General features: G+C 48.2%; 1 protein-coding gene across 10 annotated transcripts in view; it reads right to left on the bottom strand.

Annotated features, from left to right (window-relative positions):
* PUM1 (pumilio RNA binding family member 1) overlaps window positions 1-13,285 on the bottom strand; it is a 71,009-nt gene that overhangs the window by 44,743 nt on the left and 12,981 nt on the right. For all 10 annotated transcript variants that reach the window (XM_068658179.1, XM_068658181.1, XM_068658182.1 and 7 more), the window contains exon 3: window positions 8,820-8,888. In XM_068658179.1, the coding sequence (XP_068514280.1) occupies window positions 8,820-8,888 (69 nt within the window). The remainder of the gene's footprint in view (window positions 1-8,819; window positions 8,889-13,285) is intronic.

The following is a 13,285-nucleotide window of genomic DNA, read 5'->3' as shown; positions in this document are numbered from 1 at the left end:
CAGAAAATTGTTGTGACTTCCACCTGAGCTGCACAGATACCTCTCCTCTCAAACTACCCCGCATTTCCAGCAGGAACAAAACCCGAGGTTGTGATGCCAGCAGGGACAGAATACATCAAGAGGTGCCAAGAGCTCTCACTTCTTGCTTATTTAATGACTGCTGAGGACTCTCAATGCTCTGAAGGTTATTTGTAAACGCTAATAAGAGTGAACAGTTCTGGGCCACCACACCTGCCACGCATGCACTGCTCCTACGGGAGGAGAGGAGAGAGGTTATGCACTTACTGAGAATGAGACAAAGACATCCTTGGCTTGGATGAATCCAAGGAAGCTCGCACTGAAGTCCAGAAGATAGCTAAAAGAACAATGTGCCCTATTTAGGGGATGTGCTTTGAAAATCCCAGCCTCACAGAGGAAACACCTGCCGTGTGGCATCCACATATGGCAGAAGGAATTTCAAGCCCTCCTTAAGTGCCTTAGATGTCAAGTGTACAATCTTCAAATTAAATCTTCAGGCTGAATGAGATGTGTGCAATTCAGACGGCAAACAACAGCGCATTCATAGCAAATTAACAAGATAAATGAGCCTCGCCTGCTGAAGTTGGAATAAAACTAAAGGAACTGGAAGATTAACAAGTACTCACATCTGTACAAAATTACCATAGCACAAACAAGAATCATTAGATTAGTCAACGTCTTCTATATATTATAAGTGCTGATAACTCCATACTCCATCAGCAGGCGTGCAAATTTAAGGCTACAGCAAACAGGCTGCTGGATGAGGACAAGGAGCGTGAACAAGTTCCCAGCTCACAGCGTTCACAGCACACTGGCTTAACACCGACAGTCAGGAAGGTTGTGCTCACTATTTACTTTTTACTTAAGGAAGATCTGTTTAGTCAGAAACATCCTGTGAAGCAGGTCTGTGTGTGTGAGATACCATCTGAGGTACACGGGTTTGGATAACTGGAACGATTACACCTCAAGTGGGTATCAGAATGGGAACAGCACCCATCTCAGCCAGCACGTGAGAAGCAGAATTCCTTCCCAATTCTCAGAAAGCCCCACCACAGAACAGATAAGAGGGAGACTCCATCTGGTTATCGAACAGACACTCCAAGTTGCTGCTGCCTGTTACCTAAGAGTAACGCTGCTTTTGCGCCGAGAACAAAATCAATCCACAACGAACAAGCACAGGGAAAAATAGATAAGCAAGCGTGATACGTTGGGAAAGAGCTCGTGCAGCCACGAGATGGAGGACAGCCAGGCCATCTGAGCAGAACCCGGGGCAGAAGCTTTCGGCCATGCCCCAAACCACTGGCTCCACGCAGTGCTGGGGTGGCTGAAGCTTGCTCCCAGCTCCTCGTGCTGGCCACACGCCGCAGCCCGGGCACAACTCGTGCACGGACACCTGCGTGTGGGCTCTGCGCGCTGATGGGAACGTAAACCCAAGCAATCCGCACCCACGCGGGGCAGATCAACATTTCCAACCGTAGCATCCAGGAGGTCACATTTTCAGAGGCTGCGTGCCAGCAGCGCTCCTCCCAGCGGGCGCAGCAGGAGCGCCAGCACAGCGCCGCGCCTCCGCCCCCAGCCTCCCGCTGCCCACCCACTGGAGGAGCCCAGATGCTCCTGGCAGGGCTGGGAACTCCACTCACGTCTGCACATGCGGACCCTAGCAAAAGGAGACATCGTTTGCTGCCACAGTGCTGCAAAAAACTAGTTACAGATGAATACAGCTCAACGACGCCGCAGTTTCTCTCAAAACATGCGTCTGTATGAGCTGTTTCCCCACCGTAAAGCTCCTCTTCCAGCTCACGCTGTTGTCACAGCCTCCCATCTACTAATTCAGGAGCAAAAGACTTTGGAGCACAGATTTGAAGTAAAGGATGAGATAAGCTCATTCACCTTTTCTACGTCTGAGCACAACGCAGCACACTCCAAAGTCCTTGAAGCGATGTGACACCAAGCACAGCCGCACACGTGCCCTGTTACCTGTCCGTCCCTATGGCAGGGACAAACGCTTCAATACACAGATTTATTAGTGCCAGGAACATATGGGACGCGGACCCACCTTGCTTCCCAGCAGGTATTACAAACGCCGTGTGAGAGGTCTCTCTTTAGCACACTGAAGGAGACAATGGCCCTTTCCCAAGTTTCGAACTAAACACTGGCTTTCTGTACCAAAAAGCTGCAATACACAAACACCAAACTTTTGCTATTCCCAGCTCTTCGACACAGGGCACACCACCCACACCCACGAACTCCCATCCTGCACGCAGCCTGTCCAAGCGAGGCCATTTAATGGCCTGTTTGCCCTACAAGGTGTCCCAGGCTATTTTCAAGCTCTTTATTTGGCAGTGAGTCATTTCCACCCAAACTTCTCAAGGAGGAGGAAAAAAATACCAAGAAGGCATTGTAGTCTAAGCACTAAGCTTCCTCTGGGTTTTATCGTCTTCTTTTTACTGCGAAAACAAGCCTCAGCTTGTTATTTTAACTCTCAAACCACTAAGTAGGAAGCACAGTGTTTTCCCTGGCTGCTCCTCCTCTGCAGGAACACAAGATACCAGCAAGTCACTTCTTTTTAGGCATCCTCTGGTGATTTTAGGATCTGTTATTGCATTGGCAACACAGCAGAAGCCTGCCTATAAGGCTCTCAAGCCCAAGGACCTGGCTGCTGCTGCATCGGCAGCAGGGGCACCGCCGAGGAGGTGAGGCAGCCAGGTTGGAGGAGGTGGGGCAGTCAGGTCGGGCCTTTCCAGCACTGATATGCATAAACACACATCACGCGTTACAAGTTCATCGTGGGGATTTTTGTTTCTTAAAGCCTCTGCCATTCCTGGATGTCACAGAACGCAGCTTTTCCACTCCTGCTGACGCCGCCCCACCGCAGCTCCTCTCCTTCCTCGCTCTCAGGAAGTTGAGAAGAAAGCAACATGGAGCAATTAAACCAAACCTCAGCTGCAGCTACAACTTCTCAAGCCCTTTAACAATACCTCGCAGTGTAAAAGGACGAGAGCTGTTTGGCAGACAAACCTGAAATAAAAAGGATGAGGAGCGTGGACTTGCAGAAAGGAGGCAGGAAGAGCTGAGCAGAACAGAGTATTTTTATCCACGAGCATCATCTCGTTTAGAGGAAAATTAGGCTCCTACCATAAGCTCTTGAGTTTCCAAATGTAAATAAATTTCCCTCGTATGCTCCAGAAAGCAATAGCAAATTTTAAGTTTACAAAAATTATTTCTATTTTAAGAGAAAAAGGGAGTTTAAATTTAAGCTAAAAAAAAAATCAACCAGGAGGGGAAATTGGCATCTGTAAAGCAGCCCAAGGATTGCCGGGGAGCCCAGGAACTGCCTGGCCCGTAGAGCTGAAGCACTGTGGAATCTCAACATTTCTACAGCAATCCTAAAATCTGAAGCAAACATGATTAGGGGTTCAGATTATTAGGAGAAGCTCCTTCTCCCAAGGAAGCCTGTTGCAGGTAACTATGTTCAGTCTCCATCCTTGGTGCTTTTCAGCTCGCTGCGTTCCCAGACAATATCAGCAGCGGCAACAAAATGAGATTTTTCATCTCGCAGAACTTCAAAGCACTTTCTCACAAAATGCGCTCAAATTTCAATTATAAAACCATACAGTGAACACGTGGAAAGGGATATCCACAGATACAACCACCATGTTCACATGCACACCTGGTACACAGCTGCACGAACAAGGTGCACTCACAACTGGAAGGTAAGGGAAGAGAACAACCCCTCCCATGGAGACGTGTGAATGAACCACAGCAACAAGCTCTGCCACGAAGTGCCACATACAGAGCACGCTTTTATTTGCATTCTGGTGGCTTATAGAATAAACATTGCTATTTTCTTGAAAATCCAAACCGATTCCCTACCACAGAAGGTAGCAAGATCCTTTCCTCTAGCTAGAGGATGAGCCGAGACTGAATCCTTCATTTCAACTTCCTTTTACTCCGTGAAGTGGTTATGTGCACGTTTTGACACTTCACAATGCGATCCTGAAGAACTGTACCTGAACACCTTACAGCTCTGTGCTGAATCACAAACAAGGGGCAGAAAAAACATTCTGATACTCGCTGTGCCACTGCACAACAAGCAAACCACAATTCTGCCCCCTGTAATTTCCTCTTTTCCCCTAGAAGATAAGCATAAAATTTCAGACTGAAAGCTCTGTAACATTAGCAGAAAGAAACAGAATATGAAGGTTTAATTTACGTATGTATTCTGGATGTATTTACTGATATCGGAGGGGAAAAATAAAGCAAGAGACAATTTAAACAGATGGCAAGGGGGTCCTTGCTCTGTCAAGTAGTGCTCCATCCAAAACTAGAGGTTTAGCAGGCAGTAATTATCTTGTACTGAATTACACAACAGGCTGCCAAGATGATGAATATTTCCTCGGGGAAAGTTGTTAGTTGCAATGGAGAAAAAGAAAACTTGTTTAAGTAAAAATAATCCAGTTTTTCAGGTTGAAAATTAAAAAGAGAAAATGCAGAGGATACAAGACCAGTTTATTTGTTCCCTGGTGATTTTCTTCCTATTTATTTATTAAAATTGACCCTATCTAGTACAAAAATAATCCTTCTAAGCCCTCTTACAGAAGACTTACAGATTTAGGCCAATATTCAATTTAGCAGAGGGGGAGGAGGCGGGGGGGGGGGGGGGGGGGCGACTTACACATCAACAAAAGCAATTCTACCATCAACAAGTACTGAGCCTGGGCGTGCAGACCCCACTGAGATGGGATTATCAATTAGACAAATTAAGTGAACTGATCCCCTTCAGACAAGGGGAACGCTACGATCACAGAAGCCACCTGTGCCCCACCGCAGCAGCTGGGGAACTCAGCTTACCTGCAGCAACAGGTACAAGGGGGCAGAGCTCACGGTCACACTCAGGCAGCAGCACAATGCTCCCAAAACCAGCCACGATGGCCAGACGCAGTGTGCAAGGAGAGCTGGCGTCCCACTGGCAGTGCCACCCCCCAGCTCTTGGTCCCCGACCCCAAGCAGGGGCAGCCCCTGCCAGCTCCCACCTCGCAGGGCTCTGGCAGAAGAGCCTGCACGTAGCAGGAGGCAGGATGTCACGTCTGGGAACACTGGGGAAGGTTAAACACAAAAAATCCACCCTGCCACAACATGCTGCTAACTGCGTGCCACCAAACCCACGGCCGTGAGCAGCAGCTGCCAGTCTGGACCAGTTTGGGCCCCCCATCCCTGCTGGGCTCCTGCTCAGCCCCTGCACCTGGGCCACCAGGTGCTTACAGACTGCTTCAGTCCTCCTGTTCCTCACGCTGCTAGCGCTAGGTAGCTAAAACACTGCACAGAAACATTATTCACACCTCCCAGTAGTCCCCAGCCCAGCTCCAGCGATGACTCGATGAGAAGGGAGCGATCGCTGCTGGTGAAAGCAGCGCCACGTGGGCTTTGTTTGCTTTTGTACCAGATAAAAGCAGCCTGGGCCCAACGTTACAACCACGGTGATTCAGAAAAAGCGCTGCTCACTGCAGGCAGGGTCTTATCGAGGCCCCAACCAGCTGCATCAAGGGGCACACAGACATGGAGAACACAAACTGCTTCAGCCTCTGCCATGTATGATACCTGCTGCAAGGCACCTCAGGGCTATTGCCCCAGATATTCTTATTTGGAAATCTTTGGTTCAATTCTTGGCGGGTTTGAAGCTAAGGGCCCACCAGCTACCCCGTGTCTTCCCGTTCCCATTCCCCTCCCACCCTCCTGGATTACGTTACAGCTCGCTGCTCACCCAGCTGCTCAGTGCTGCAGGCCCAGCATAACCGCCTAGCAAACCAAGAATGCTTCCGCAGCTCAAAACTCGTGTAATGCACGATGACAAATGCCACCTCAGTCTCTCTGCACTGTCCACTACACCAAAAAGACACTGCACGAATATTCAGTATCGCTAAGCTCCAGATAAGAGGGATTTATGTGAAGAAAAGCAGGCATCCAGCTCCTTGTCTTGAAGGCCTGAAAAGAAAAAAAATCTCGCATAGCTTGTGTTAAGCTTCAGATAAGCATCACTCCTGCATGATCAAAGACTTTTGAAGACAGCACAAGAGGCAAGGACACACATTCTGGTCCGTGTGCTAAAGCAGCAAAGCCAGGCAGCCCCTACGTGCTCTCTCTGAAATGCCCTTCTCCATCGTTTTGCTTCTGGCTTCACCAACTGCTAGACACCGTCTCTTTTATTACTCTCCAGTGCAACATCTGCTGAGAAGCAGAGTTGGATACAGATCCAGTGAAGACTTCAGGATGCTTCCATTACTAGCAATCTGGACCAAGTGCTAAAAGCATAAGGAGAGAAATCAGATGTCCCCTTTGGAAGATGACTTTTAACATTACTGACCACATCTGCTATGCATGAACCAAACCATTTCCATTTCAGAGCAAGGCAAAGGGGTTTTCCACAGATCTTTTCAGCTTCACTTCCAAAAGCACCGCGCTGCCACTGGCACAGACAGCGAGGGGGCACAAGGCCAGCTGCAATGGGAGAGCGGGATTCTGAAGATTGAGAGAGATGCACTGCAGATCAAAGCTGTGGTGTTTTTTTTAAACTACTCTTAATTTCCCCGGATTAGGATATCTGTTCATCACAAATCAAAAGTTACCTGGATTTTGACAGCAGCACAGATAAGACATTAAATGTTTGACAGCGCCCTTTTAAAAAGCTCTGATGTGTTCAGAGGCAGAAACTCCTTAAACCACTAAAATTATGATATTGCTTACTGAGAAGCAAGGCAACAGGAAGATAAAAGATACACTAAATGCCTTGTTTTCCCAGATGTATAAATAAACACTCTTTTCCACGTCATTCTCCTCCAGGGTTTTCAATATCAACTCAAAGTACAAGATTATCAACACTTCCTGCAGGTAAGAATCAAAAGCACGGATCTCAGCTTACAGTTCCTTAAATTGGCCAGCTGGATGTGTGCTGAAATACCTCAGGAAATACAGAGAAAATTCAATGGATAAAGAAAGGAAACTGCGGTGACTAACAGAGAAAAACCTAAGAGGAATAAGAAATGGTGTCTTAGCTCAGACAAAGAAAATGTGAAATGTCACCTCTCCTGGAAAAAACAGACACGCCAGAATGGGGAAAAGCCCAGTGACAAAAGGATGCCATCTCCAAAACTTCCAGTATCACAGTAACAAGAACAGAGAAGGAAAAAAAAGAATGAGTCATCATTTAAAAGATCCAGTGAAGAAAACCTCAGATCCAACACCCCACCCCCAAAACCCGAAATTCACTTCTCTCCAGAAATCACTCGGGGCTGGTAGAAGCCAGCATGCTTCGGAATGCCTTTAGGCGTTTAAAGTGGCACGATCTAATGCTGTATTAAGCACAAAATAAGTGCTATACTTACTCTTAGCAGGCTTTCGAAGAGCCTGTACACTCTATATCTGAAAACTAACGTCTTGCCCCAGTGAGGTGTTAAAAAAAAAAAGAAAAGGAGGATTCACAGAACATTCACACCCCTGTCATTCCCCGGCATGTTTCATATGGAGGCACATCAGCTGTTTTTCAGCAGCTTTAGATGGATTTTTTAACGTCGTGATTTCTCCTTTCCAAATCATCTTCATCTACTCTTAGTCAATAGTCTCCGTGTAGGCTAACGTAACCAAGAGAACCAAAGGATTTTCCTACCAAACAGCACCACACTGAACGACAATTCAGTATTACAATCTTGCTGAGAAGAAAAGAAGAGCAGAGAAGCCAGGCATCCAGCACCAGGAACTCACAGAGGTCCTTCACCTGACAGAGGCACACTACCCAATGATGTTGGCTTTGTGTTTCCTCCACACCAATCATTTCTGGATTCTACAGACTGTTTTTTAACCTGGTTCATAAACTAGGCTGCAGAAATAGGATGCGCTCGAGATGCAGAAAAACAACTCTGAATTTGCCAGACAGGAGCACAGGAAGGAAGCCTCTCCAACAAAACAGACCTGTAGCAAGCTAGAGGCAGACCTGCTGCACATCACCCCTCTCCTACAAGACATGATTTTCTCATCTCTGTTCTTCCACAAACCTCTGAAGGGACTGGCTACAAAGGAAAGGAAAGAAGTCAAGGAAAAGAAGCGTTTACATCCCACTTCTAGGAACCTGGAACAGCTAACTGAAGTAACTCGCTATTCTTCCAAGTCACCGTAAATAGGCAAGTTCTTTCTTCAAAGAAAAACCAAAGGTCACGTTCCCCAAATCTGCTGCTGCTCACTGCACTTGCGAGATTCAGGTAATTCTTCCTGTTTTGCTCTGAAGCTGGAACTGGAGGACCCACTATCTGACAGCTCCTGCTCAGTCCTTTGACCTGTCCGAAGCACTTATCACTTCTGCAACCCTCGATTATGTTGCCCAGCTACTTCAAACACTAAACACAGCCCTACGCTTTATGGCAAGAGCCAGAAGGTGGCCAGGAGCAGAAACCGGGCAGCAGACAATGACAGACAGCTAAACCCCACAACATTACGGGGTCTGAGATCACCAGATCCCAAAATAAACATGCTACCAGTATTGTAACACTTGTCACAAGACAGATTTCTAACTGTTCTTTTACAACCACCATTTTGCTGGTTGGTGATACAACAGGTGGAGGGCTTAGCTGTTCCTCCTACTAAGACGCATTCTAGCCTGACAGGTTTTTATTTTGTTACAGCACACACACACAAGCTTCACAGCCACAATGGAGAACTTTCAAGTTCAGAATCATACCAGCACCTTCAAAAAAACTCTTATTTTCCCCCTCCCCCCCAAAACACAAGATTTTTTCTGTATGTCTTTCACTTACCTCTCCCATAGCCCGTCCTTCCAGAGCAAGCGCTTGGAAATCATGGTTCAGTTCATCCATAGAACGCACCTATTTAGAGATGGGTAAGAAAAATACATCAGGAAATGCTTTTTTTTCTTCCAATGACAATTATAGTTTACAGCCATTTCTGATACAGACTGGGCAACGTTCTACATCGCAGCACACAACAAAGCTGCTGAGCTCTGAAAGATGACTTACCTTTAGAAGTTCCAACTTTTAGTGTTATTTATACATGCACAAAAAGGGCAAAATTAGCACTTATTTTAAGACACGAGGTCTAACACAACTGCCTCTGCTCAGTTTATAATAAAGATTAATATTTCACATCCAGTTGCATAATTCTGGGTGAGGGAGTCAATGCGTAAGCAAGTCAGGATCATTTCCTTTCAGGCAAGATCAAATACAGACTCACAAACCAGGCGGGTTTATATTCCACTTAGAGCAACAGAAAAGAGAAGAACAGAAAGCAAGTTAAGTGAAACAGAACTGTGTGAAGTGGGAGGCTGAGGATGAAGAGAACAAATAGTGTCTCGAGATCAGCTGCTGTTCATTACTACACCCGTACCAACGCCTCAAACCACGAGCCCCGAGGCACAAACTGTACCCCAGGGGTGCAGGAGGCCTTGGGAAGGCTCCTGATGGGGCAGGACTGTTCCCTCCTTCCCAAGGGGTGTGCACGGCAGCCACGTGGTGCCACGGCCATACCAGGGGACCCAAGGTGTGCGAGGAAAAGGGCAATGGCAGAGGGGTCCGTCCAGGTCCCTGCAGGGCACCAAGGGGCACGGGGAAGGTGCTGGTCGGTGCCCTGTGCACACGGGAGGACCCACGGCCGTGCATTTACCTGAGCAGTTACCTGAAGTGCTGCTGCTGCAGATCATGATTACATGACAACAGGTTGAATGAGAACAGCAAAAAGCAGCAGAGAGTGTTAGCTAAATAAATCATGGTGCTGAAAACGCAAGAAAACCTTTCTGATTTGCATCCCCAAATCTCACCGGGCACGCCCGTACACATGGAGCCATTGAGCACATGTGCAGGAGAAAAAAACAATAAGCAAGAGCCCTAACTAGGGACCTGGGGACAAAGCACCGAGGTTCAGCTACGTGATAGGATTTAGTTGGAATAATCCTTGCCCTCGCCAGCCACCACGCCGTCTCGGAGCAGGTTATTACAGCAGCCACAAGCCCTTCGGATGGCACCCCAGCAGCACGACGCGCCTCCTACTCCGTGTTTACATAACCCTGCAACCCAACTGATCTGATACAGGTTTCTGCTGGCGCAGTGGTAAGAGTTTATAAAACTTGTGTTTATGAGTAACCCACGCGCTGCTGCTCACTGCGGTCCTCTACGGGAGCTCTCTGGGACGCTGCAGACTGACAGTGCTGAGCCATGGCACCGCCACAGACCTGCAGATTTGGGCACAGCCACCCCCAAGCCAAGCCAGGTCAGTTATGGCACCTGCTGGGCAGTTTGGGGCACAAAGGGGAAAAAAAATGGTTTAGCTGTTCCGTGCCCCACCTCACGAATAGGCTGGTGCCATACGGTTACACCGTGTGCACTGAGCTGAAGCCTGACCTTGGCTCCTGATCCTCGTGCTACTATTTCCAGCAGAACCAAGTCAAGACGTCGCTACGAGCATGCTTTGGTTCTACTTTAAGATAAGGTTCAGTAGACATCATCTGAGAATATCAGATGTAAGGAAAGCAAAGCGGAAAGCAAAGCCCCCTCCCGTTTGAATTCTGTTACTATTCGGTGACAGCACCGCTTTGCAAGAGTTTAATCTCTCTCTCAGTTCAAAGGTGCTTCCAGTTTTGCCTCAGCCTCACCTTGTTCTGCGGTGAAGCACACTGCGAGCACGCTTGGAGAAAACAGGACTTCGCTTTCCAGAAACTACAGCACCAGACAAGAAAGACTCGGCTCTGCTGCCAACCCCACCGCTCATCTGCCAGCTAATGCGCCTCGGCTGCCTCGTGCAGGAAATTCTGCGAAGCGTTTCCAGCCGAACTCACGGAAAACGCAGCAACCCCCAGACACGCTAAGCCACAACAGCCCATCAGTAGCACATTATTATTTGGATGAGACGTGAGGAATCGAGAGGCTAAACAAAGATTTGGTGGGTGATGTGCATTACCCTCACTGCTAAAGCAACGTCCCAGCAAACCACAGATGCAGCCACGGTGGCACCGATCCAGGATTCTCAGGGCTGTAGACAGCAACAACGCAGGAAGAGGCTGCCTTGTGTCCCCCCTGCTTCACCAAAACAAATGCGCTCCCAGAGGTGGATATTATGCTATGGGAACTTCAAAAGAAAGCTACAGGAAAGATATGATCACTACAAGTCTTCAGATTTCTGCAAGGAATTTAAGAGACTTTTTTATTTTGGTCACGTCCCAGCCCCAGTGACTCCAGGCTGCTGACATGAATTCCCCTCCCCAGCTTCAGCTGCACGCACATCCCCAGTGATCCCTGCTCAGGTTATGAAGGTAATCTTGGAACAAGAACTCTCCTTCTTGCCTCAGCCCCTTTCTTCCCTGCTTTTTTACAGCATTTTGGTGTGTGACAAGGTTGCTTGTACTCTACCAAACGTAATTCATTTAAGAAAACGCTAGAATCGCTGTTTGGTTTGTGTTAGGTGCAAGAACATTTTCAGAGGTGTCTTGTTTGAGCATTTGTCCCGAGTAGGAAACCATGTTATCACCGAGTCAAACCAATTACAGCAGCACGAGGACGTGATTTACATCCGAGTGCGAAGCCACGCTGGCTGGATTCGCAGCAGAGAAGCTAAAGCTGGTACAACTGTTAACACCATCACCTCTAAAATGGTGAACACCTTCAATGCAAGCTCAAGGTCTTCCACAGAGAAACATCAGCTGCTACATCATCATGGTTTTTGAAGGGCTACAGTCCAGTAAGCATAGGTAGCTCTCCTCAGTGTTGCCCGTTTGTCCATTTCCAAGTGGAGAAGCGCATTTGTCTCCAACAGAACGCTGCCCTGAGAGCTGTAGTGGGTTTAGCAGCACCGAGGGATACAGGGACTGAGCTGAGACGAGTGGCAGAAGGCAAAAAGCAGAACCACGAAAGCCCAGTGCCTGCTTCACACCTGGTTGGTCTGACTGCACACCTAACTGAGCATTATTATTTTTACTGCTGAAAGTCTGAAGGAAGCCTTCTGTCAAACATCTCACAGCCTGCAGATCCCAGCCTTCCCCATAAAGTGATACATGGGGAACATGGGCTGCCGCCATGTCCTTCCCAAAGCTGCTCCAGTCACTATTAAAAAAGGTTTCAGCTTCTCTATCTGCTGTCAGATACATCAGGTAACAGGAGAAATCATCCATTTCAGGTATTTATGTCACACTCCTATGATCAATCCTGCCAATTATGGATAAAAGTATTTCCTACATCAGGTCCCTGTCTTGACTTCCATGGACCGGCTGCGCAAACAGCCCATAACCACCAATTTTGAGGCCCCCTCTCAGTCACATCATTCCTTTCTCTCTCCTGATCACCTTATTGATTTGTTTGCAATATAGTCTTGTTTATTATTCCACTTGCAAAGACCTCTTTCCCGCTTTTACAGTATCAAACAGCAACACCTCTTCACCCTGTTTTCTTACATGACGTGCACAAATAGCAGAGTTCCTTTATTTCCCTGTCAAAGAACAAACACCTTCGGGACCAGCAGAGCTTAAGACCAAAGCCACGAGTGCTTACACCTTCGTATGCCAAGAGGCAGGCTGCACCCTGCTAACTGGAACACACAGATGGCCCTGCACCTCACCGGGATCTATTCCTGCTAACTCTCCCTGGCCTAGAACGAGCACAGACCTGTGAGACAGAGCCACAACAGTGCAAGCACTGGAAGCGAGGAGGTGCACTGAGGCAGAGCTCATTCACAGGTTAGCACTGCTGCGTACGAGATTTGATTACCATAAAGTCTGGTTCTCTGCTTCTCTCACTGATCTCGAGTTTTGAAAGAAGTCCAGCGGGCCGTGCCAAGATAAACTGGCTGCCCAAGGAAGCAGTGCCCTGCTATCTGTGTGTGACATGCTCACCTGGTTCCTTGGAGGAAGAGGTGACCCCGAGAAACGTCAGGAATCGCACAAGGAGAGGTCAGGCCTCTGCCACAGCCACCGTGTAAGGGATCCTACACATCCAGCCTCTGCTCCCAGCCCCACGGCAGCCTCTTCGCAGCACCGTGCCTCTGCGGAGTGAAACAACGTGTCCGTCCTTACCAGCCCCACAGGACAGACACCTCCTGACCCCCTCTGAGGAGTGCTTCCACTCTCTGGTAGCACAGCAAACCAGCAAGCTTGCTTCTGAAGCCAGCTCAGCACCACTCAGGCCGTCTGTCAGAAGCACGGCTCCTGAATGAGCGCTACAACGCGATGTCACTGCGCGGGAGCACTCCTCACCTTCACGCTGCGCTGCCTGCACGCTCAGGA

This window comes from Anas acuta, chromosome 21 (genome assembly GCF_963932015.1).
Source record: "Anas acuta chromosome 21, bAnaAcu1.1, whole genome shotgun sequence".
Lineage (NCBI taxonomy): Eukaryota > Metazoa > Chordata > Aves > Anseriformes > Anatidae > Anas > Anas acuta.
The sequence above is the reverse complement of the archived record's forward strand: the minus strand, read 5'-3'. Positions and strand labels throughout refer to the sequence as shown.